Source organism: Lissotriton helveticus, chromosome 2_1 (genome assembly GCF_964261635.1).
Source record: "Lissotriton helveticus chromosome 2_1, aLisHel1.1, whole genome shotgun sequence".
Taxonomy (NCBI): Eukaryota; Metazoa; Chordata; class Amphibia; order Caudata; family Salamandridae; genus Lissotriton; species Lissotriton helveticus.
In genome coordinates this window covers 2,122,338,868-2,122,365,049 of record NC_136059.1, presented here as the reverse complement: position 1 = coordinate 2,122,365,049, position 26,182 = coordinate 2,122,338,868, and the positions used below count along the sequence as shown (strand labels likewise).

At 43.8% G+C, this 26,182-nt stretch overlaps 1 protein-coding gene across 2 annotated transcripts in view; it reads right to left on the bottom strand.

Moving 5' to 3' along the window:
• WDR17 (WD repeat domain 17) overlaps positions 1-26,182 on the bottom strand; it is a 953,840-nt gene that overhangs the window by 406,172 nt on the left and 521,486 nt on the right. For both annotated transcript variants that reach the window (XM_078677682.1, XM_078677683.1), the window contains exons 14-16: positions 18,226-18,375; positions 7,232-7,362; positions 2,471-2,596 (exon numbers count right to left, since the gene is read on the bottom strand). In XM_078677682.1, coding sequence (XP_078533808.1) covers positions 2,471-2,596; positions 7,232-7,362; positions 18,226-18,375 — 407 coding nt within the window. The remainder of the gene's footprint in view (positions 1-2,470; positions 2,597-7,231; positions 7,363-18,225; positions 18,376-26,182) is intronic.

Here is a 26,182-nt window from a genome sequence, read left to right as displayed (position 1 = left end):
CCCGCCACTAGCCACCAGCAGGTATGTTTCAGCCTGGCAGAGCGGGCCGATCCGTTCCAAGATGGCGGCCCAAGTGCAGCGCTTCTCGCAGGAGAGATAGCCGCGGTGATTCCTGCCTCGCGATCCTGCACTGCAATGGTGCAGTTACTGGGCGTCGTGGCAGATCAACGCGAGCCCGGATTGTCGTTACTCCGCTTGCACAGTCTCTCACTCAGCCCCAGTCCCATGCGGTTGGGCCCGGCGGGGGCGCCGCACGTCCCTCTGCCTCTCCGCGCTGTGGCCGCTCTGCCCCCGGCCTCCTTCGGTGCCCCGGTCTCTAAGGCGTCAGCGGCAGCACTCACCCCGTCTTGCGGCAGCTGTGGGTGGCCACGCTCCGGCCGGTAGCTATGTCCGCGCCTCAGGCGCCAGCGATGCTCCCTGCCCGGTTCTATCGCAACTGCGGGTCCGCTCTCTTCTCCCTTAGGCTGGGCGAAAATCCAGGTCCCGGCTCGGCACCTCACACAGGCCGCACCTCCTCAGCCAGGCACCGGGCAACGTGGCTGTTTTCTCACGTTCCGTGGCACTGGATCCGCTGGATTATCGACCGGAGGATCGTATAGGTAGGCAGGCTCTTTGGGGGTCCGAGATGCAGCGTCAGTTGGCAGGATATATGTCGGATTTATAGCTTGGTCTGCGGAGCTGCCGGGTTAAGCAGCCATTCCGCTCGGCAGTCAGGCCACGCCCCCCTGCAGTGCATATACTTTATACAAGATGGTCCAATAAATATTGAAAACACCCCTTTGCATATTTCTTTCATATCTCTCTGACAGAGCAAAAGTGACTCAGCGAAAAGGTTCTATATCTGTTACCATGATTCCTGGGGGGATCAATGTTGTCAAGTTCTGAGGCTGCCCAAACCATTTGCTACCTTGATAAGTTATGGGGTACTTGTGGTGGCACTGTGATCTAGCTCTTCTATAGTCCAACATATCCTGAGGGAGTGCATAGAATCAGTCTGGTCCCATCCCAACATATATGTTGTACAACAAACGAAGAGTTCCTACTGAAAAGTGGAAACTGTACAACACAGTGGCTTTATAACCAGTTATGGACCTTACTGACAAGAGTATGTGTGTTCACCTGGACCGGCACCATTAATACCATCTATAAAACCTTGCAATATGCTGGCTTCAGGATTGTTATGGCCAATCTGAATTGGTGTTGCTTCTAACCGCATTGCCGTTGGAGCAGTTCAATTTCTGAAGGACTTTTGAATTGTGCGGAACGCACCCGACACCGTCTGTGGTGTCCGGTTCAGGGATCACAGGCTCCATATTCACAACCCATGGCCAAAAGCTGTGGTATGATGACTCACTTTACTTAAGTTGAGGTAAGTGTGCATGTATTCTATTTATGTTTGATTGTCGCTGCTCACTAGACTTTCTGCACCTAGTTGTCACTGCCTTTACCATTCCTTGATCTCAGAAATGTCTCTGCTTCCAGTGCTTCCTTGCCCTCGGCTAGCACAGCCTCTAGCTGTACCTGGGGTTGCTGCCTTTACGGTCGTTGCTGCCTTTAGGATTGTATTGTATGAATGATGGATCTGTGTCTCGTTGTGGCACAGTACCTCTTGTTTTGAGTTTGTAAGCAAATTTGTAGCCGACAACAAACACACTTTCTTTCAGGACTTCACTTTCTTCACAGGCCTATCACTGGCTAGAGTGTCACTTTGACTCCACATACACCAACCAGCGATTTTCACTTCAACTGAGGCACACATGGCATGCACAAGCAGTTTGCCAGACCATGGCACACTCTCCGGGAAAGCACTTTCTATTCTTCGAGTTGCAGGGTTTACGTAATCCCCTATTTTGATGCCAGTTGTAGCGTCCTACCCCAGCTCGAGTATTTATGAATGATCACCCCACAAATGGAGCTTTGTATTACACATCTTTATTCATCAGCATTGAACCGCGACCTGAAAATTCCATCATGAATTCGATTACCCACCCCACGCACTTACAACACTCTTCTATGGAGTCCATCAGGAACCAAAAGGGTCCTGTCATCTCTAACTCACAAGATACTGCAACTACCACTTCCAAAGGTTTTATTACAGAATAAATTGCCAACAGGGTGTAGGTTTTCTGACACGGGCGCATCTGAGGAAGTAAGTACTAGGATGTGGAAGAGCAAAAGGAGGTAATTTGCAGTTTTAGTTAGAATATGTAAAACAAGGCCACCAGCCTGCCCGTATAAAAATAAGCATAAAGATTTAGGGCTTGATTTACGTTTGGCGGGCAGGGTACTCTTTCAAAATGTAATGGATATCCAGGTCACCTTATTACACGTATATGACGATATAATGCACTTAATGTTTGTCGAAGGGTAACCTATCCGCCAAACTCTAAACCAGGCCCTTAGTTCTGACTGAAGTGTGCCAGGTGAACATACAGAAGTCTAAAATGGTCGCAGTGACATTTGTACTTACAGTTTTAAATCTAACCAGGTGTTTCATGTGCATGATCCCCTTACAGTAGTTCTGTGGAAGCAAACTGTCATCTTGTCCTTGTAATACGGCAACAAGGTCCCACAAATTCTTGCTTCCTCCAGGGGGCTGAACACAATAATGAAACACATACTTGAATAAGGACATTTAACCAAAGTGCATGTTTATTCATTATCACAATTCTTTTCAAAGACAATTTGTGTACAGACTTAAATGTACTGCATTCGTTTCCTTTCTTAACTTTGATAAATTTGACATGAAAAGTGCTGCCAAACATTACTAGTTAATTAAATTATGTGGCTTCGGTCCACTGAACAACACCAAATAATAATTAGCTGGAGATATAAACATAGCTGCTTTTATCATTCTCAAGCCATCACTGTTATTTTTTGTCCATGTGGAGCTTGAGGTGTGATGAAAGGGGTATGTGAATGTAGTGAGTAGATTGGAGGAAATGTGCAATAAAAATAACTATAGGAGCCAAAAAACAATGTAATCGCTGGGTTCCTATGTTATGTTTAAAAACATAGATCCGGGCGAGCGACGGATGTAATGGTCCACTCTAGCACATTATAGATAAGGATGTGGGTCGTCATGTTTCGAACATTTTATTGTCCGAGCGATCATGGCATTTCTTCAGGACCAAATATCCTTATCTACTCAAAAAGGGGTGGTCAGTGCAAGTGTCTAGTACCATACATAACAAAAGTCACACAGATATATAGTATACCTTCTGGGTAAAACCTATAGAAAAAGGGATGGGGAATATACAGAGAAACAAAATATTCAAATATACCATCATCAAGCTGTATCATTGGTTTTGAAAGTAAAAGGCAGAGGTAAGCAGGTATTCACCACCATCAGTCCATCATGGGCGAAGTACCCTGCTAGAGTTAAACATCACAACATAAGGCAGAATACACACACATGCAAGTCATTGTTAACGTTTGTGACATAATCGGTGTGGGGAGTTCGTCCCTGTGATTCACACACACAAATGTGTTGGCCTGTCCAAAATCACCTGTAGCGTTTGCCTCGCTGATAAAGAGGCATATGATTTAGGCAATAGGCTTCGAATTCCTTCGTGCTAGACTTACCCACATTATAAATGTATTGAGACCCCAGTCGCACAAACCCGAATGAACGCTTACTTGTGTGCCATTATTCCTATTGAGAAGGGTCAGAAATGAAAACGAAGTTAGCAAGATGTGACTACAATAGTCCGAGTGTGTAGAGAGCATCCGATGGGCGGCCACGCTATGAAGAAAGGGAGCATAGAGTTACTCACGGTTGTCGGTGATCGCATCTAGCTGCCGACCTACCGTGTGTTCTGCAGTTGCCGGAGTGTTGTCCCTGTGGCGTGCATGTATTTTAATGGACCCGCGTGGGGGATCCAGAATCTCCATCTCCTATTGCGGGTGAGCATGGAGAAATCAAAACTCATGTGTGTTCCGTTTTACCTGACATCCCATGAATATACATGTTGGGTATTGCGCCTCCCGGTTAAGAGGCTCATCATTGACCTCTGAAGGTTGAGTTGTGCACCAGGGGTGAAGCGGATGTCTTGTTTAATAGTAGAGGAGTCACGTCCAGTGTTAAAAGTCCTTTCGGGGATACAAGGGTGCTTAGACCCAAGGGGTGAGGTTGGTATCTCAACCCTTAAACACCTAGGTCATTTAACAGGTGAACAGCGATGTAAAGGGGTGAATGGTGAATCCGGTGAAGGAGTTAAGTATGTGTCTGGTGTTAGATGCAGGGGAATTTCTGCTCCAGTATAGGGATTAAGACGGGCCCCGTGTCAAGGTGACTCAGTGAGATGAAGTACTAGACATGATTCCCAGGTTATGGGAGGTGTGCAGTTGTTAGTGGTATTGAATGTGCACTGTCCCATCTCATGTCTCGATGTAAACAGCCCTCTAGTAGAAGATATCTCACAAACAAAAAGGAGAAAACAGGGATATTTCTCTCTCGATATATCTAATAGTATGTTTGGGTTTTGCAGTTTTTTCCTATTTCTGGAGGGGAAGAGGTAAACTCTAGCTAGTCCTAAGACGACAGATAAACCTTTTTATTTCTTCATGAAAAATAAGAACATGAATCCCAAGAACCACAGGTGGATGTAATCATAAATACTAAACTCCCAAACACCCAGCCACATTCCCACCTGGCCACTCATCTACATAACTGGAAAGTTGATTGTTCATCACTTTTCCAGGACCAAAGAGGATCCAAACAGAGGGATCAAATAAGGGTCGGTCAGCCCCAGGCCTCGCAGGGTTTGCAGGAACATTCTGCCCCTGTACTCCTTGTTCAAATAGGAAGGGACAGGATTCCATAGTTTAGAGAAGAGTTGAGGTTTATCTTGTGGGTCTTACTCTATTTTCTCACGCCCTAGTAAGTGCCAACATTTTTGCAACCAAAACTCATACACTGACTTATTAGTCTCCACAGAGGGAGTTGGTAGTGTGTTTTGCCTTCAGAAGAAGGCGGGAGATCTTCTTACCAGCAGCAGAGTAGGTATATTCTCTTTGACAGTCTGTGTGCAAGGCCAGTTAAGGAAGCTTATCTAAGTCTTGACCTTGGATTTGTGAGATGGCGGAGAAAATCTTATCCCAAAAGTCTCAGAGCGCAGGGCAGGACCACAGGGTATGCAATAGGTAGCCTTTCCCCCCACAGTAGTTTGGAGTCAGGCAGGGGTAAGGTGCCTGTGGAATAGTATTTTGTGGAGGATCTCCCTGCCTCATGAATGGTGGGAAAAGTTGTTGGTACAAAGCAATATCTTGTGCAATTGTTTGATGTCAAGCGTTACATTAAGGTCTTTATCCACTGCAATTGAAAAGAGGATTTGCATGTGGTCACTGGGAAATTAAGAATGTTGTAGATTTTAGAAAGTGGTTTTGGGTGATGTAAGGCATTGGAGGAATTTTTCAAACAATGCAAGTGCCATGGTGGTGCTTGCTTTGATACGGCTCTGCATGGCCTAATGTCGGCACTGGAGGTAGTGAACACGCTAGGTCTTAGGGATTCCATATTCATGTTTGATCCAATGACTTCAGACTATCCTCTGTGTAAAAGAAGCAGAAGGGGAAAGCAACCCTTCGATCTTCAAATCTGGGAGTCACAGTTCGTAAAACCCGTGCTGTCTATTATGGGCGTGAGAGGGGAGGGAAAAGAAGTAAGGAAAGAAGTAAGACTCCCTTGTTCGTGCAACGGAATCCCAGCTGACAAGAGTCACTCTAGTAACTGAGGAAATATATTAGAGCTGGCCTCTTATGCTTTTAGTGACCCATGGTACTTCCTCCAATGGTCCGGCCATCTGGTTTTGGTCAACACAGCACCATCGTTTCTCTGTCTCTCCTCTCAGCCACTCAATCATGTAGCCTAGCCAAGGAGCTTGATAGTAGTGTATAAAATGTAGGACACCCCAGCCCGCCTTCCTTGTGGTTCTTCATGCAGGTCTTTGCAGCAAGTCTTAACTGTCATCTCTCCCAAACATAATTTAGGCGAACTGTCTGCAGGCATGAAATCACCATGCTCTTTTTACTGTAAAACATGCTCAGTTGCGTAGTATCAGTGGTGAGAAGGATGCTTAAAGGATCATGGTATCTCTTGAGAGAGGGATTCCTGCAAAAGTCAGGCAAGTTCTGGTACCCTTTCCAAAATGTACCAAGGTGAGAATCTTCATAAATGATTTCTCAGATTCACCTGATTCACAAAGGCTTCTGTATTCTGGATCTAGTAGCACCACTTTTATGTCAGAAAAATGGCCCAAGTCAAAAATACCTTTGCAACTTAGGAAACACTGTCACCTACCCCTGAGGACATAGCAACAATTGTATCTTAGTTTTGTACTTTATACCAGTCAGCTGCAACTTGGACTTTCATTCCCTCATCTTTATTGTGGCTCTTCCCACTGCTATGAAGGGTCCCTCATTTGCTTCCTTATGAATTCCTCTTACAACAGCCTCCACTTTGATGTTTGGGGTGTCATGGTAGTAGACTTCCCTTGCAGGGGTCTGACAAGTGAAAGGCCTTTGTTTGTTTATAAAGGCCCGTGTCTGCATATCATCCTAGTGTTATTGGTGCTAGTAAATTCATATGTCTTCAAGGAGATTAACTGTTGTTCTTTTGTCCCTGATGAATAACCCATTGTTTCCCTGATGTTTTTGGTCTAATAGCTGCTTTCACTATGGTGACAAGGTTTAGTGAATGTTTAGGATTTGCATCAAGCCTCCTACAAAAAAAAGACACCTTTTATAATACTTTGAAAAGGTCAAGTCAACTAGAAACACCATAAACTTTGTTGTTAATTATGAGGACATACACACCTCTAAACATTAAACTGTGCTACTAGAAAGCAAACAGACTATTTCTGGGTAAACCCAGATATAATTCTACATTTGGTAAGACAGCTACTACTTCACTCTTGGGGAATTGTTCACTGAAATTTGAGAGAAAGACACTTGGAGATACATTTGCCGTACACTACAGCCTGGAAAACAACCACAGGACAGAAACAAAAGTTGGTTAGGTATTACTGTGTTACATGTTTGAGCATTTCACATCTTTGTTTCTGATTCCCTGTATTCCTCTGACTTGCTGCCATCCTTGCAGGAGCATAAACCCGAGATTACATTCTATGTTAAATGACACAAACTTCACAATGGGGAAGGAGTTTTATTTGCTTGCAATCCTAGAGCTCTATCATAAAAGGGTGAGTCATGCTCCTACTATGCTGCTTACCGAAAGGCACTCCGAAAACCACCTTAGTTTCTTTCCTCTGTGGTTGCAGGTCAGTTTATCGACTTCCTGTTTAATGTCCCTTGATACTTTGCCACAAAGGAGCGGTGGAGCGCCAGGTTCCATAGCCCGATCTATAAAAGAAAGATATGTATTAGAAGTAAAGCATCAAGCACTCCACAAGTAACCTTCTCATCTCAAGAGACAAGCTACTGGACAAAATGATCCTCTCATTCAGTTCCATGCAGTCTGTAATCCTGTATTTTTTATTTTAGGTCATTTCACATACTAATCCCATGTGCCTGTATTGACCGAGGCACGTTTGTTTGACATTGATAGGTTTGGAACAGGCCCTGAACCAGGAGGGGCACAACAAGCACTCCCACATAGTGACAGGGGACTAGCATCCCTGTCAAGGGTTTCTAGCGAGGAGTGCAGTGGTGGCAGCATACCATGGTTGGTGAATTAAATTGACTGGCTTTTTACCTGTGTTGCTACGAATGTGCGCTTACAGGCCCATTCATATATAGTTCCATTGATCACAGTGAACCCAGTATGCTGAACTTGACATCTCGTGGGCTGTAAGGGCAAGACCAGAGTACATGATGGAGGAGGAGAGGTTGCTTTCTCCAGACAGCATATATGTATTGCTCGCATCTTCTAGATGGCGGGGAAACACCAGATGGTATGGTAAAGAAAGATTAGACAGACTTCCTTGGAAGTATCAGGGCCCTTCCTGATTCAGTGGGTAAGAAATGACCCATGCAGCAGCTGCCTTTAGGTATATGCGTGGAATACAGGGTGAGGTCCATAGTATCTGTTGTTAGGAAAATGAGCCTGTTAAAGGGGACAGTTTTTGTCTCTTTTCCTGATCTCTGTAAGGAGGGAACGAAAATAGCTGGGTGGAGCTTGCTCTCACCTCTGAACTACTGTGATGATTACTGCACCAGGACCAAGCCTGGAAGGTGTCCTGGTGAGGACACATGAAAGGGGAACAGACCCAACTGGTTCCAAACTGGTTCCAAGGAAGCACACCTGCTATCTCTGAAATCGGAATAAAGATGGAAGCTCAAAATCCATTGTTCTTAGTTGTGTTCTCTTCTACAGGGCAGGGTGTACTCCACTGAGTTTTCAGGGTCTACTATGCATCCAAGGGTTAATGTCGCAGCTCTCCAGAGGTGAGGGGACCACGATGTCAATTCCGAAGAACAATCACCTCACCTTCTGTAATGACTTATATGATAGAGACTCTATTTAGCCTCACATTCCTTATCTCTGAATATTGCAAGGCATCAGACTGGACCCGGAAGGTTTCTTAACAGGACCCCTGCGCACATGTAGGTGGTATTGGTCACCTCTGTGTCGTCTTCGCTGGAAGTGATGTGGGCAGTACCTATATAGTTGGAATATCACACTTTACCCCACACGCATTTACAACTCATGCCATTACCCCGCATTTTTTTACATTGCTGGGCTTGACAACGCAATCCATTACAACGCATTGTCAATTACAAAGCAATTTACTATTCTAACTCTACCGGGGCGTTGTAATGAGGAATGCGTTGTAATGCTTTGCGGTGTAAAGCCCTTCGTTGTAAAAGATTTTGCGGAGTAAAAAATGCAGAGTAATGACATGCGTTTCTAACACAGTCGTTTTAAAGGATGTTTACCATATAGGTGCCATCCTGGCGCACTGATGTCAGTTACTTTCATGACTTTCCTCACCTTGAGAGCTGAGCTACTGATGCGGAAAAAACTAAGGACCTGAGAAGGGTGTCCCTTTTACTCCATTTGGCTTTCAGAGCGGGGAGGGTAGATAGAGTCTCTACCAGATACCAAACATAACTTGTTCATCTGATAGAGGCTTCTAGCCACAAATTCCTTACCTGAGAATAGATACCCAAACAATGCCTTCTTAGGAGATGGGTATGCAAAGCCAATTCTAAATCAAAAAGTCCTGTAGGACTGAACAGGTGAAGTGCCCATCGGGACAGACCTAACTACCCAGGCAGTAGTGTTCGACAAACATGTGCAAGGAAGCTTACGTTGCTATCTGACAGATATTTAGAGGATCGCCAGTGATGCAGGTGATGGGTATTCAGACTCCCACTAGATGTCCGTGTTCCAAACTAGAGGAGGGGAAACTAAAGGGGTTTGAAGGCTGCAGCAGCTGGGGGAGGAGGTGGACTTGCCTGACCTCTAGCCTCCTATCTCATGTGGTTTATGGGACTGCGTCCTGGCCACAAAGGGCTGAGACGCCTATTGGCTGTGAAGGTGGGAGGGTATGGACATGGTTGGCAACCTCTTCCATGGCCACAAAAGGTACAGATGGTGGCCTGAGGGTGACGAGGGGCCATAGACAAGCCTAAGGACCTGGCTGTAGCTCTGCTTTTCTTATGTTATGTTATGTTATGTTATGTTAAATGAGTCTTTTATAGCGCGCGGCTACTCTATGGAGTGTCCCGGCGCTTTTATTGTAAACCTGTAGCAGATAACACAACACGGAAAATAAGAGACCCTGACAACAGAAAAAAAGCGCACTAAAGAGCAAAAAGCCAAGTTTTAAGGCCCTTCCTAAAAGTCAACAGATTAGAAGTGCTACGCAGTGCCAAGGGCAGAGTATTCCAAAGCTGTGGCACCAACAGCCTGAAAGACCGGCCTCCAATGCGGGCCCTTTTTACTCGAGGGACCGCGGCAAGGAACAACGACTCAGATCTCAGAGATCGGGCAGGATGGTAGAAGGCTAGCCTCCTTTGGAGATATTTTGCTCCAGACGCGTGGAGAGCCTTGTGGGCCAAGGTCAAGGCCTTAAAAACTATCCGCCTCCGGATAGGCAGCCAATGAAGCGACTGCAGGAGGCCGGAAGATCTAGCTCGCTTGTAAAGGCCGAAAATGGCCCGTGCAGCCGAGTTCTGGACCACCTGCAACCGTTGCAGGAGGTACTCCGGCAGGCCGAGATACAGGACATTGGAATAGTCCAATCTCGAACCAATTAAGGCCTGCACCGTAGTCTTCCTATGATCTTCTGAGAGCAAAGGAAGAAACTTACGGAGCATCCTGAGGAGGCCAAAGCATGTTCCCGTTAGACCCAGGATCTGTGATCTCAACGTCAGGCCATTATCGATCTTAATCCCCCGATTCTTGGCTAGCTGGGAAGAGCCCGCTGGAGGAAACATATTGATAGGCCACCATTCCTGCCAGTCTGGGTCAGATCGGCAGCCGAAGAAGAGTACCTCCGATTTGTCTGAGTTGCACTTGAGGCTGTTAAGCTGGAACCATTTAAAAACAGCCCCAAGGCACCCGCGGATACTCTCTCCATCAAAATCTGCTCCTTTCCCGCACGTAAAGAGGAGCTGGGTATCATCGGCATAAGATACGATCTGGGCCCCGAAGGACTCCGCCAATGCCGCCAGAGGGGTCATAAAGATGTTAAAGAGAGTCGGGCTTAACACTGAGCCCTGCGGGACTCCGACTCCCAAAGGCGGCATCACGGCAGAGCTAGGGGAGGCCCAGACCGTTTGTCGGCGGCCAGCCAAAAACGATCTAAACCAGCTGAGCACCGTCCCCCTCAGACCGATCTCATGAAGTCTGGCGAGGAGACCCTCATGGGGGACGGTGTCAAAAGCCACCGACAGATCAAGCATCACAAGCATAGCTTTGCCTCCTGAATCCAGAGCCTCTTTAATAGCTTCCGACACCTCCAAAAGCACCGTCTCGGTGCTTAAGTTAGGGCAGAAGCCAGATTGGGTGGAGTGCAGCAGATTGTGAGATTCCAGAAAATTGGAGAGCACAATATGAACATGCTTCTCCAAGACCTTAGCAAGCGCAGGAAGGAGAGAAATGGGCCTATAATTGGCCAAAGCCTCAGGATCTAAACCAGGCTTCTTGAGAAGGGGAATGACCATCGCCTGCTTCCAAGCCTGCGGGACCACCCTCCCACTCAAGGAAAGATTCAGAATAGGGTTCACCAACGGATTTACGACTTTCGCCATTGTCGCCAAAATTTTGGCCGGGCAAGGGTCAAGAGGCGACCCAGATTTGAGGTTGGTCATAAGTGCCAACGACGAAGGAACTGAGACTGGCGGAAAGTCTGCCAAGACTGAATCTGAATGGGCCGTTAGAACTGAACCATCATCAGTGTTGGGAAATACTTCAGCCACCCTCAAGGGAAAAGAGTCCTGGATCAGTTTTATCTTGGTGGTGAAAAAGTTGGCAAGGGCATTTACCCACGGCTCAGAACGAGCACCCTGGGTTGAATTAGATCGTCGGGCCGTAAATTCCCTAACGATAGTAAAAATCTCTTTGCACGAGTTAGAGGCGGCCTCGATCCTCTTTGCAAAATAACCCTTTTTTCCAAGGAAAATGAAGAATTAGCATCTGGTATGATTTTGATAGTGTCTCAGCTATCCTCCTGGAGGACATGTATGTCTAATTTGAGGCTATCACATTTTGTGCACAGGACTTGTCGCCCAACTCCCTCAAGAGCAGTGCTCTGCCTCTGCATGAGGTCTTTCAGGAGGCTTGGAGTGGGTGTTAGAGACAACCATACTTCTGACTCTGGTGGAGGTCTTCATTCGAGAGACACTAGTCTTGAAGAATGGTGAAGCCTCATCTTTGTCCTCTGGGTTGGAGCCTCTGGAAGAGATGACCTTTGGGCTGGGAGTCAGCTGATGGAGCGAGATGGCTGAATGGCCAGTGTCCTCACCATTTTCAGTGCAAAGGGTGTTTTGTTCGTTGAAGGTATTGGGCATGTCGGCAGCAGATTGCTGGTGCATTCTTTGATGAGCTAACACTGTAGAGTTTCCTTTTTTACCCAGAAGGTGACACAAGCTTCACACATGGTGTTGTCATGGTTAGGGTTAGGCAGTACCAGAAGGGCATTTGGGCACTTGATCTCTGGACATTGATCTTGAGATAGTGTAGTTGAAAGGAAAACGCTTATGATTATGTTTTTCCCAACTCTGGGTGTCAAACATTCACCATGTGGGACTGAAAGAACATGGAGAACATGTTGAGTCGTGGAGCCCTGTGGGTGCACATCTAAACCCAAAGCGGTAAAAACACAATCTAACGTGCATTTGGTGATCATGCACATTGCTCACTCAGGGAGGAGTCAAAATGCTAACTGTGATTCCAACGCCTTTCTTTAAAGAAAAACAAGTTGAAATGTCCTAGCCTAACCCTGATGCTAGGAGTATGCAGAACTAGTGTTTCTACTGCAAAATATGCTACAAACATGTATTTATGTAGCACAAATCAAGCCAGAAATAGCTGAGTGCTGTACCAGGTGAAGGAGGGCTTGGTGATACTATATTGAGATCGATGATATCAACGTACAATACTTTTGTAACCACCACATCACCTACCACTACATTATCAAAGAAAATATATAAATATTATTATTTATTTATTTATTTATTTATTAAAAGTTTTCTATAGCGCAAACAAGACCCTTAGGTATCAGAGCGCTTAACAAGACAGGTCACGACAATGACAATAGAAATAAAGAATAGAAATAAAAAGTTTTATACATATCTTTCAAACGTGTTCACTACGTATATTACAATAATCTGAGGTAGGATAGGGGTTTTGCGATCTTAATTAGCTGATTTACAGTTGTCTTCTGAGTATTTGCAGTCCAAAGTCAGTAAAGTGACAACTTCTGATATCGTCTAAGAGTGGAATGAGATCATACAAACTTCCCATAGTTATAAAATGTTTGTATCCTTTAAGTCCGGTTGATGTGTTGTCTTGCCTATGAGAGGAATTTACTCATAAGAAAGATCTTAGATTCTCTCTTGAATCTTGCCATATTTGTAATGTTCCTAATGTTCGGAGGGAGAGAGTTCCAGATTCTGGGGGCCGCTCCAGAAAACGCTCTATCGTAAGTTCTTTTCTTTTTGAAAATTGGTGGTCTCAGCAACAGATCATTGGCACTCCTTACAGGTCTGTTTCCTCCCGATAATTCAATTTTCTGGGCGAGGTATGTAGGTGTGTTGTGATGAATAGCTTTGTGGGTGATACATGCCATTTTTAGTTGTATTCTGGCTTCGTACGGTAGCCAGTTTAACGCCTTCAGATGTGGGGAGATACGGTCAAATTTCCTTGTACCAGTGATAAGTCTTGCTGCTGCATTAAGGCATGCTTTCAGTGGAGCTATTGAAATTTTCGGTAAACCTGTTAACGTTGTGCATCCATATTCGATTCTCGAAATGACCAGTGATTGAACAGCTAGTTTTAGATCTGACTCCGTTAAAAACGATTTCATTTTTCTTAAGTAGTGTAGGTGAAAACGAGCGTTTTTTGTCATTGCCTTGATGTTGGCTTTCATGTCTAGGTTCTCGTCCAGTGTGATTCCGAGTGATTTTGCCGAATTCACTAGCGTTGGGGTGCAGTTTAACGCAGTGATCATTTTAGACCATTTGTTCACTTCTGTTTGGTTCTTTAGAGGCAAACTAAGTAAGAATTCAGTTTTATGTGCATTTAGCTTCAGATGATTGGTAGATAACCATTTTAACGTCATTTTGAGGGCTTCAATCATTAGCATGATGTCTTCCAAGGACGCGATCTTGATGTATATCTGCGTGTCATCCGCATACATGTGGTAGGATATTTTGGAATTTCGCAGTATTTTTGTAAGGGGTTCGATGTACAGATTAAACAATGCTGGAGATAGTGTCGATCCTTGAGGAACTCCTATTTCATTTGGGCAAGATGGTGAGAGTGATTGGTTGACCAGGAATCTTTGACTTCTGTTGTGTAGGAAGAATTCAAACCATTTTAGTACTGTGCCGGATAATCCCATCCTGTCCTGGAGTCTGTTCAGTAATTTTCATGGTTGACTGTATCAAATGCCGATGATAGGTCTAGAAGGATGAGTAGGCAAGATCGGTTTTGATCTAGTGCTTGTAGAGCATCATCGACAATGTGAAGGATTGCCGTTTCCGTGCTGAGTCCTGTTCTGAATCCCGATTGGCAGTCATCTAGAAGCGAGAAGTTGTTGATGTGTTGGTTCAGCTGTTTCTGAACACATTTCTCAATTAATTTGGCAAGGAGTGGAATGTTGGTCACTGGGCGATAGTTATTTGGATCAGCTGGGTCTACTGTAGGTTTTTTGATGACCGGTATTACTTGACCTGTTTTTAGGCATTCTGGGAGGATCCCCTGGGCGAGAGAGGCGTTTACTATTACCTCCATCTCAACATAACTAGACTTCACTTAACCAGCAAAGTAGTACTTAAGTCGATGTAGCCAATGCAATATTACTGTCAAGTGATACAACACTTTTGATATATTAGGGGCATACCTGAAGAAGAGCTGCTTAATTTATTCTGGAGTGGTAATAATCTTTGAATTCCTCCGTGAATTGGAAGGGGTTTGGGGTAGTTATCATGTTGAAAGGTATGTTGTGCTACATCACGAGAGCCTTAATCTTTCTTCTTTTCTTTTTCACAGATTTTTGTCTCCAGTCTGGCAAATGTCCTGGCTCCAGATGAGGTGCAGTCCACCAGATGCTAATCCCTTTTCTACCAAATAGGCAGAAACAGATGGTCATGTTGGTGATTCAACTAACCCTAAAGATGTTACAGGAGCGAAGGAAGAGTCAGCAAAGTTCCATAAGCAGTACTGAAACCTTTTTCAGCGAACAGAGACTTCACATTTTTATCAGGGAAAGATGTTACCATGCCACATTCATTTTCTTTGTCATGTATTCCTTGAAAAAAGTTGGCTCTGACCTTGAAGACAAGTAGTTTAGCATTGGCTGTAAGTTGGGGCTTGAAGCCAACCTTGGGTAGCCATATTGGAATGTGTTGCCTATTATTTTTGTTGAAAGGGAAGAATTTAGTTTTGGATGGGTTGAGCTACAGGTAGGTGCTATAACCCAGGACTGGATAAGTTTATGGTATTCTAAGTTGTGAATACCAACAGCTGATGAGACCACCAGACAGAGTTCTAGTGATAGATGTATTAGTGAATTCTGATGTTTCAATCAAAGATTCGATTTCGATGGGTGTTCTATGAATATACTGAAGCTGATAGGTTCTGATTAGACTTTTGGGCACTCTGTATAATATGAAGCACTTCTGGAATCCTGAGTTACCAATGTGAAAGAGCAGGTGCTACTCACAGAAGGATTTGGAGAGTCCATCTAGGACAGTGTTGGAGATACCCATTTGTGATGATATAATAGAAGGAGCTTGGGGTCAGAGTCTGTGTCAAATGCATTAAAGAGGTCTGGGAGTACCGAGGAGGCAGGGATTAAAGGAGGGTACAGGAGGAGGGTACAATCCACTACTTGTACAGTGCTGCAGAATGATACTAACTGCTACATGTCGATTTAATGATTGATGTTGCTATTGTCTTGGAGTTGTATTTATATATTCATTTTTCAATGGTTTTAATACTAAATGGTAGATGGGAAGATAGCTGCACTCAAATGTAGTCAGTAACAAAAGTGATTTATAAATATCTTCTTCTTTATTCAAAGGTTATTCATGTAGCAAAGGCACAGCCAACGCGTTTCGTTCCCATTTGCCTTGAGGAACTTCGTCAGGGCTGTAAAAATTACAAACATATATATACACATGAAAATACAGAAAGTATATTACATGTAAACAAAAATGCTCACGACACTAAACTGAATTAGACTAACCCAACAAACAACACATCACAAAAAATGTATAATACAACAGTCAATATGACCCATTTGAGAAGAAACGTCCAAATACATGTCTTTCACTGATGCTATAGTGATGATCCTAATGGTTTAGGAAGATGGAATTAAATAATTGTATTTACAAGTGCTTGTGGCCTGGATTATCTTTTCTTAATCGCACTTACAAAGTTTCCTGTGATCTTAAATAACTCATTTCCTTTTTTCCTCCCTTTTTTTCTTATTTGGTGTGTGTTTTTTTAATTGTTTTTTTCATTTTCTTGAGAAGTCCGGTTCTAGCTATATGTCTTTTGTCTCAACTTATCCTTTACTTGTTGCTTTGTGATCAGTGTGGAACATACTTGGATACGGACATTGGTCAGTCCTCTTTTTATGTTGTAAATAGAACAGCCTGGAACAGTCCTCTCCAGGCCACAAGCACTTGTAAATACAATTATTTAATTCCATCTTCCTAAACCATTAGGATCATCACTATAGCATCAGTGAAAGACATGTATTTGGACGTTTCTTCTCAAATGGGTCATATTGACTGTTGTATTATACATTTTTTGTGATGTGTTGTTTGTTGGGTTAGTCTAATTCAGTTTAGTGTCGTGAGCATTTTTGTTTACATGTAATATACTTTCTGTATTTTCATGTGTATATATATGTTTGTAATTTTTACACCCCTGACGAAGTTCCTCAAGGCAAATGGGAACGAAACGCGTTGGCTGTGCCTTTGCTACATGAATAACCTTTGAATAAAGAAGAAGATATTTATAAATCACTTTTGTTACTGACTTCATTTGAGTGCACCTTCCATTCTGTTTCTTTGCATTGTGGTAGATAATACATCCTATAGCAGCGGGTGTTGGGAGAGATTGCACCACACTAACCTCTGAGAACTTTAAGATCCGTTGTGCTTGACCTTGTCTGCTGCTTTTGGTCTTTTGGTTATATGGGAAAATAGCTGTCAAGGTCATCGGGCCAGGGTATGTTTCTTCAGTAGGGGAAGTGCCTGACTGGTCTTCAGGGCTACTGGGAAGATGCTTTGGGATATGGCAGTATTACTGTTGAGAAGGGGCAGAGGTGTGTCCTTGGGGAGGGTCTTTATGAAGGATGAGGATGTTCGTAAGATGTGACTTTGAAGCTGTTGATAACGTTGGTGAAATCTATTACAGATAAGATTGAAGAATGACTACTAGGGGATGTTGCTCAGAGGGACAGAATATTTCCTCTGATAAATATGTAGTAGTTTGGAGCTGCCATATAATGGATGTGCAGCAGTCAGGGGCTGCAACCTATCCTAATCTGTGCTCACCTTCCATTAGCAGCAATGCAGAGAAAGCAGCCACAGTCTTGAAGCAATGTCACAAGCAGCACTGAGCCAAGTCCACTGCTGCTACAACTTTAGACTCATCAACATCACAAAAGGGCAGCCTCAAACACATTGCCACACTTTAAATAGCTCATTAGTGAGGCAGCAGCTACGAAAACAAGCAGCCATATTGTGATGATATAGATTGTCCTGAGCACACCATGTGTATCACGAAATCAAAGTCCAATCAATCTTCCTTATCCACAATGATTTTATTCTTGATGTTTGATAAAATCTTCTCCAGAAACATATAGCCAACACGTGTTTCATCAGTTCTGATGCCTCTGCATCTCTGACTTCATCAGGGTTATAAACAAATTGACAACATATGTCTGAGTCAAACTAGAGGTATTTACACAAGATCACCTCCACCACAACACCCGTGTGCTCATTGGTGAACAAAAATTGGATAATAAGTGCTCAAATCAATTATTGATTGGACTTTGATTTCATGATGTCATGATACACATGGTATTGTGCTCAAGACAATCTATTTCTCTTGCTATTGGACTGGTTTACTAGTCCTTTTCTGGGGGTATGAGTGGCTGTCCCCGTCCTTGGAGCACACAATACAAATAGTATGTACCGGATTAAGGGGAACACTTGAAAACTCTTTGCGTATGATAAGCCTTGCCACTAATCATCCTGTTTTTCCCATATTGTGATGATGGCACCCAAAGGACCACCTTTGGCATTACAACAAGGTGAGGGCTTTGTGGGTAGTTCATGTTACCAGACATGTGCTTTCTGTCAACACTTGAGTTCAAAGATTTTGCTCATGAAGGAGGAACAATCAGGCCCTTCTAACTAAAGTGCAACTTCAACAATCACCCCCCCCCCCTCCTCCCCCCCAAAATGTCCAGTTCTAGCGGTTCTGTATTGTTTCTGGTCGGTGTTTTAGGTAGATAACAAGAGAATGTTTTCAACATATTTTATAAATATATAATCAAATTGAGAAACATATACCTGTATTTCCAATGATCTCTTCCCAAGGTCGATCTGCCAGGATATTGATTTGAAGTGGAGTTATTAAAGGAGTCAATGACCAAAGTCTGACTGTGGAGTCACGAGAGCACGATGCCATAGTAAATGGCCGACTTGGATGACAAGTCAAACCTGTAAAAAAAAATAAATTTGACATGATCCAGAACAAATAGGTAGATCGTGTTATTTAGAGCATTGGCACTCACAAACATTTTCTCAGGATCCACAAAATGTGGTCAGTGAGGCGACAGAGGGCTGATTTATACCAGCAGGTTGACTGTCAGGGGTTGGTGGTAAGGTGGGAATGAAGGAAGTGAGGCATACACATCTAGTGTCTGAATTGCACAATGTGAAACCAAAAACCTGGGATGAAACCCGGCTTCTCGCCTTAACTAAAATGCGTGATCCTAGGCAGTTGTATTGTTTCATTTTCCCTCTTTTTTCTTAGTTATCACAAATGAGGACCACGAATTACATGTCTTCAGGTTGTGTGCTGTACAAAACCTTCTCTTGTGTTTGATTTAATAAACTATATCTTGTTCATGTATAATGGAAACCCCGGCCCCCAGCGAGTGCATATAACAATTGATTTGCCTCTTAGTACACAATTGCCATTGTTGTCAGGGTTTCACAATTCATGATTGAAAACTTTCACTTTAAAAATAAAAATACTATTCAATGCACTGATGATCTGATGTACTAAAGTGAAACGGTTCAGCATGTTAATGAAATACACTATGTGAACTATTAACAGAGTGTATCAGACTTTTACACTTTTGCTGCAAGACGTCTTTAAAAAATAAAGGTGTTCCTAAATGTTAAGTGCAGCCGGACACCCTAGTTACTTCTTGGTGTAATTTCAATAAGCCTATGAATAAAAGCTTGACCGTTTATTTAACATCTTTCTCAATGTTAGTGCTGAGTCTAGTAAACAGCAGCCCAGTGCTGCTCTTTACCAAGGGGCTGCATGTAAAGGACACGAGGGCCGCATGTGGCCCCTGGGCCGTACTTTGACCATCACTGATTTATAGCAACTAAACAATAATGTGCTTCTTTTAACAAAGAAGCAAGGACTGCATCATCTTCAGATGTGTTGTCTACCACTATAATGGGTGTTCCTCATGATGCATGATTTCTGGTTACTAGTTACCTTACCAGATCCCAAACCAAGTCGACTGAATCGTTGGTACCTGTCATTGAGTAAAAGGTAATCTAACAATAAGTCAATCAATTTAAGAACTTACACCACTCTAAATGACCACTGACCAAATTTAAGTTTCAAAGATTTAATATAAAGTCAGAGATAACTGAAGATACAAACTTCTCAAAATGAGATTCAGAAGATAAATTGGTATCACTATGAACATGAACTTTTTGAATAGTCTGAGTCTGAAAAACAGAATAATGAGTACAATTTCAAAAAGCATGAGCGTTGCCAAAATGGATACAAGTTGCAACCTCAACGTCATTACAGAAAAGAAAATTAAGGTTAGTCTGTCCCTACACTATACTAAGTGACATCCCTACTTAACAAGATCTTTACCCCTCTAGGTGTCAGCCGTGGTGACTTCCTAAGAAGATCACGCACTTCTCTTTGTCTCTTCTCTGATAATGGGTCTCTCCTGATCAGCCTATCTGCCTACCCATCCGCTTCCTTAGGCTCCCAAAATCATCTGCTCTACTCTCCTCCCGGGTCGCTTTCCCTAATACCAAATCACATTTCCAATAGAAACGCCCTTTGGGACGCCCCTCACGTGGTACATCTTTGCGCGGTAAACTCCATGATGGTACTCTTCAAGACCCTCGTTAAAGTTGACCTTGGTTCCCAGGCTTCTTCTCCAGTGCGCCGATACCCCCTGAAATTCCTGGAAACTCCTACAGGCCTGCGCCAAGCGCCACTGAACAAAGCCCCTTTCATTCTAGCTGATTAAGACCCTCGCACCTGCATACAGTCCGTCCTGCAGTGGGCCTCAAATTCCAGACTCCACCATATCTATAGGTCATAAAGCACACTCGAAGCTCCGTGCTGGACACCTCTCGACTTCTCCTCTAACGAGCACATGGCACATCAAAGGAGATGACATTATCAGTACAGGCCTCCTTGATTTACATGAAGCGAGTCCCTGCACTCTAAAACATTAACTTGATTTAAACAACATTCTTAACTAGCATACGTTTCTAAAACAACACATCTATAAAACATATATTTCAAACTTAATTCGATAATACATTTGTGGAAGAACCAGGTTAACCCCATCTCACATTATTTTAGCAGCACGTTTAGATTTGCTGTGAATTGCCCTAAGGCCTACACAATATACTGGATTTTCAGAGTTCTATTCAACTCTAACATGATTCCTTTAACATGAGAACATGAGGTTTTCATTTTCATTCCAACATTTCTACATTAATCTCACACAGTTATGATTATTGTTACTCTACTTAAACATTCTATGCATTTCACCACTGAATATAAGACACTCTGTGTATTTCACTTCTAAATATAAAACACTCGTGTTCAGTGCATGTATAAACTAACTACGTGCTTGTAAATATGGTGCACTCATACATTTATCAGACTTGTGCTCTCTCAATCCCCCCTTTGATGACCTTCAGGGGTCATCACCATCAGGACACCATCACACAATGTAGAACCTTTCAAAGTGAAGTCGTGGCAGTGCCACCTCTTTTCATTGTCTCTAATGCCTTTAGACTCCTGTATTGAGTGTCCTGCATCGCTGTCAACTTTTCCTCCTGTTTCCTCATAGTTCTCTGTAACCTATTTGCTCTATACCACTGATACAAACGCACCAATCCCCACAAAGTGATTACGCAAATCACAATTATGATGATGGGTTTCAATATGTACCAAACGATACCCTTTCCTAAGTTGGCAAACCAACCTCCAACTTTACCCATTCCATGACCTACTTTTTCCCACACGTTTATCTTTGTCAGATCCTCAATTTCGTAGTGTATGGCAGTGATGTTTCGTATATACTTCTCTAGAGGTTTTGAATTGTCTGGAATGTAAGTGCAACATTCCTGGACCTTCAAAGCCTTACAGACTCCTCCCTCTTTGGCTAACATAACATCTAAAGCAAGTCGGTTCTGAAGAACCATTGCCCTAATCGATTGCATCTCACCTTCCACCAGCATCAATGATCTAGCAGTACTGGCAGATAGCCTATCTACGACTGTAGCTAACCTCCTGATCTTAATGTCATTCAATATCACTCCTAGGATAGGGAATGCAGCACCGAATACATCTCCAATTACTTCTGCTGCACCCAGCCCTCTCTTCCCTCTAGTTGGTATTTCTTTCTTCGTCGTTTCTAAATTCTCAACATGATATATTTTAGGGAAGACAATAGCCAGATAGCATGATCCGTACCAATTATCTGGTAGCTTCACATAGGCATTTCTTCCACATACAAAATATACATTTGGAATTGCTTGCATCTCTTTCAGAAAATCCTTAGAGTAATACTCCAGTTGAAAGGCATGTTCACAATTGACTTGACCTACATACAAATTCTCATAATAGGAGTAACTCCTGTGAATGCACAGTTTCCCCCATTTCTCCTTGTCTAAAGCAATTGGACCAAAGCTACCCTTTCTCTGATGTATCCTTTCCTCTTTGGTCCAATCTGTTTCCCATTGTCCTGAGGCCTTTAGAATCTTCTGCCTCCTGTATCTAGTATCTACTTGCCCTATAAACTTTTTCTCAATTTCTGACACTTGACAAGTCAGATTGTTTCTTCGAGCATGTGAAGTATCTAACGTTTTCCATGGAATAAACCATTTATGTAATCTGTCTTTGCTTTTATAATAATCCCACTTATTCAAATGCTTGTAATTTGGGACCTCTGGCAATGTCGAGTCGAAATTCGAGAAATAATACTCAAATCCTTCTCGTCCATAAAATATGCTCAACAACAAACTGCATGTGATTCCATATGTCAATGGAAGATGATGGTATCTGATACCCTCCTCTACCGAAGCTGGTAATTGCATACAAACGTAGCAATTCTTCGCCTCCATGACATCAATGTACTCATAAAGCAATTTAGCATAAGCATTTGACCTGAAATTTCCCTGTGACTCATCTGTGTGTAACCTTTTTATTTCTGCATCTAACAACGCTTTGTCTTTATCATTGATGTTTCCCTTATCATTAACAATAGTGGTTCTCGGTGTTGACACTCCCTTGACCTCCTTGACTGCAGTTGCATCTCTCTCGTGTCCCACTATGTATGAGACAGTAACCACTAAAATTATCAGGGAAATCACCACTCCCAACAATGTGCCAACTATACATTTTGCCCTGCGGTTCGGGTTGCCAGCCTCCATGTTCTCAAACAGTGTAGTTCTTCAAAAAGTCTTTCTTTCTCGCAATGTCTCTCTTTTGAACACTTGGAAGCTTGACAATTTATTTCCGCAAAACAGTTCAAAGTTCGGTAGAAACAGACAACCCTAGCCCTTCTCCGTCCTCTAAAAGGAAACCCCTACCACTTTTCTTCTTCCACTCGGCGCTAGGTTATCTTGTAGTAATTTTACAAAGTCTTTTCAAGAGTCTTATATCCGTCTGAAGTTATGTATGGCTCAAGGAGTGACACTACGTCTTCATAAATGTCCATCCGAAGAAACATTCCCTCAAGTTCTGGGCAATTCTTGCAACAACATGGAAAGTCAACTGTTTCTAGGATTATTCTCCGTATTTTGCTCTGGACAAGTGGACGGACGAAATTGAGAGTTAACGTTTTTTCAATTTCTACTCCTGGTACTATCAGTTCTACATCCACGGTTACAAAGAGGTCCGTTCTAATCAGGATCACTTTCTTCACCTTTCCAGTTCTGCGCCCCTTTGAAGACATTCGCAATGTGGTGTTAGTCCAACACAATGAGCATTCCAAGAGCTTCCACTACTCGCTCAAGCATTTCTAACCGAAGGAGAGTTCCCTCCAACACTGGATATCGTGAACAGCAAACTGGAAATTCAACTGTTTCTAAAATCAATTTTCTTATTCCGCTTAGGAGAGGAGGATAGACGATGTTGAGTGTCAGCAACCTTTCAGTCTCCGCCCCCGGTAGCAGGAACAGAATTTGTACAGTGATGATTGGGTCAGTTCTGATCAGGTTCACTTCCCTGACCCTCCCGGTTCTGTGCCCCACCGACATCTGCAACGAGGTAGGTCCAATCAGGAGTAGAGTATCTTCTACTAGGCACTCGCACCCTCCTTGATCTTCTAGGGCCCTCCTCGTTTCCCTCCTGAGTGTATTCTTCCTGATCCGAGTCTTCGGATATAGGAACAAGTGTTTCTTCCTGGGCCGACCTCAAACTTAGCCTCCTGTCTCTTCCCGGCCAAGTGGCAGCCTCACACCTTGTTCTCCTATATCTCGTCCTCACACTCGGTTCTTGATCACTCTGGTACTGATCTGTGTCTGTTTCGTATTCACTGCTGCTCTCTCCTTCAGTTACGTCCTCAGTCTCACTGCCGTCCTGCCTTCGCTCTTCTTCTGAATCCGATGCGTTCCCAACTTCTTCCGACACCCCCTCAGCTGCTTCAATCCCTTCTTGCGACTCTTCTTCCACTTCCGGGCTTTCGTCTGGGATAGGAGCTGTTTCTTCTAGAGGTGCTGGAACTCTTCGAGTATGGGATGCATGGATCCAATTTGGCAGCCCCCCGCACTTCACCGCGGTGTTCGTGATCAGGATTACCTGAAAGGGCCCACGCCAGCGAACATCTAGGCAGTTCTTCCGGACGTGTTTTTTAACCAACACCCAGTCCCCTGGGTTCAGGTCATGACACAGGTTCCTCGATGCTGGAACTTCAGCCGCATGCACCTGAAGGGACACAGAATGGATGGCGTCAGACAATCCTTTACAATAATCCAAGATCAGATCATCTGTAATATTCAATAGGGCAGCAGTTGGAACTGTGGGAAGTCTCATGGCCCTCCCCATCAGAATCTCGTGTGGAGAGAGACCTGTCCTCCTGTCAGGGGTGCTGCGCATGCTCATGAGCACTAAAGGAAGAGCATCTGGCCAACTCAAAGATGTGGATGCCACTACTTTAGCCAATCTATTCTTCAAAGTGCCATTCACTTGTTCCACAATTCCTGAAGCTTCTGGTCGATAACTACAATGCAGCTTTTGATCGATATTCAGTGTGGAGCATAACATCTTCACTATTTCGCTGTTAAAATGTTTTCCTCTGTCCGATTCCAGAGAGGCAGGCACCCCGAAGCGCGGTATCAACTCCCTGAGCAACAATTTAGCCACTGTGAGTGTATCGCACCTACGTGTAGGGTACGCTTCAACCCATCTGGAAAATACGCATACAATCACCAACACATACCGAAGGCGATTAACTCTTGGCATTTCGATGAAATCTAGTTGCATTCTATTGAAAGGCCCCCCCGACCTCCCAATGTGACTCAGTGTGACTGGTGTTCGTTTGCCTACGTTCAGTTGTTGGCAGGTAACACATCGCTTACATACTGATTCTGCTGCTATTCTAAATTTAGGGCAATACCAAGTTTGCCTAAACACTCTCATCATAGCATCCCTTCCTAGATGTACTGGACCATGTATTTCTCTCGCCATGGGATTAGCTAATTCTTCAGGTAGCACAGCCCTCCCATCTGCTGAAACCCAAAAATCCATTTCACTTCGCACGCAACCTGCTATTTCCCATGCCTTTTTCTCTGTTTCAGGTGCGTTCTCCTGCATCATTCTTAAATCCTCCCAAGTGTCTACAGTTTCTAACATCATACTTAATTCTGTCTTTTCTTCAGCACCATCTATTTCCACTTTTGAAAAAGAATAATCTTGTTCCGCACAATAACGTGCGACCTCATCAGCGTATCTGTTGCCTTGTGACACAAAATCTGTATTTTTAGTATGTGCTACACACTTTACTATTGCGATGTCAACTGGACCTTGTAATGCTTCTAACAACAATCTCACAAATTCTCCATTTCGAATGGGCGAACCAGAGGAGGTCATGTAACCTCTCTGAGACCACAACTGCCCGAAATCATGAACCACACCGAAACCATATTGGCTGTCAGTGTATATGGTGACTCTCTTTCCGTTTCCTGCTATGCAGGCATGAGTTAGGGCAATAATTTCTGCTACCTGTGCGGAATGTACTCCTTCCAGGCAAGCGGCTTCCACAACTCCAGTAATGGTACAAACAGCATAAGCTGCTCTCAACCGACCAGTATCGTCTCTTAAACATGAGCCATCAACAAAATAAATTTCATCGGGGTCAGACAACGGCTCATCCACAATATCTGGTCTGGGTTTCGTGCATAGTTCAGTCACATCAAGGCAATCGTGGTCTTCACATCCTTCGCCTTCTATTACAGTAGGTAATGGCATTAAAGTAGCAGGATTCAAGACAGAGCATCTCCTGAGGGTCACGTTCTCCGCGGCAAGAATAACTTGCTCGTAGCGCGTGAGCCTACTATTAGTCAGATGCTGCGTCTTCGTCCTGGTCATTAGCAATTCAACTGAATGTGGTACATACACCACCACTGGATGTCCCATCACAATACTCTCGCTCCTTTCAATGCTGACACCCGTTGCAGCAACGGATTTGAGACATCCGGGCAACGCTGCGGCTACTGGATCTAATGTAGCCGAAAAATATGCAACTGGTCTACGGGAATTTCCGTGGGTCTGTGCCAAGACTGACAAAGCACATCCCTCTCTCTCACAGCAATAGAGTGAAAATGATTTCTCATAATCGGGCATTCCCAGAGCCGGAGCACGACATAAATCGTCCCTCAGCTGCAAGAACGCCACCAAGCATTCTTCGTCCCATGGTACCGGATCACTCACCTCCTTGTGCGTCAGTTTCTGTAAGGGCTTTGCTTTCAGTGAAAAGTTAACTATCCACTGTCGGCAGTAACCCACCATTCCTAGGAA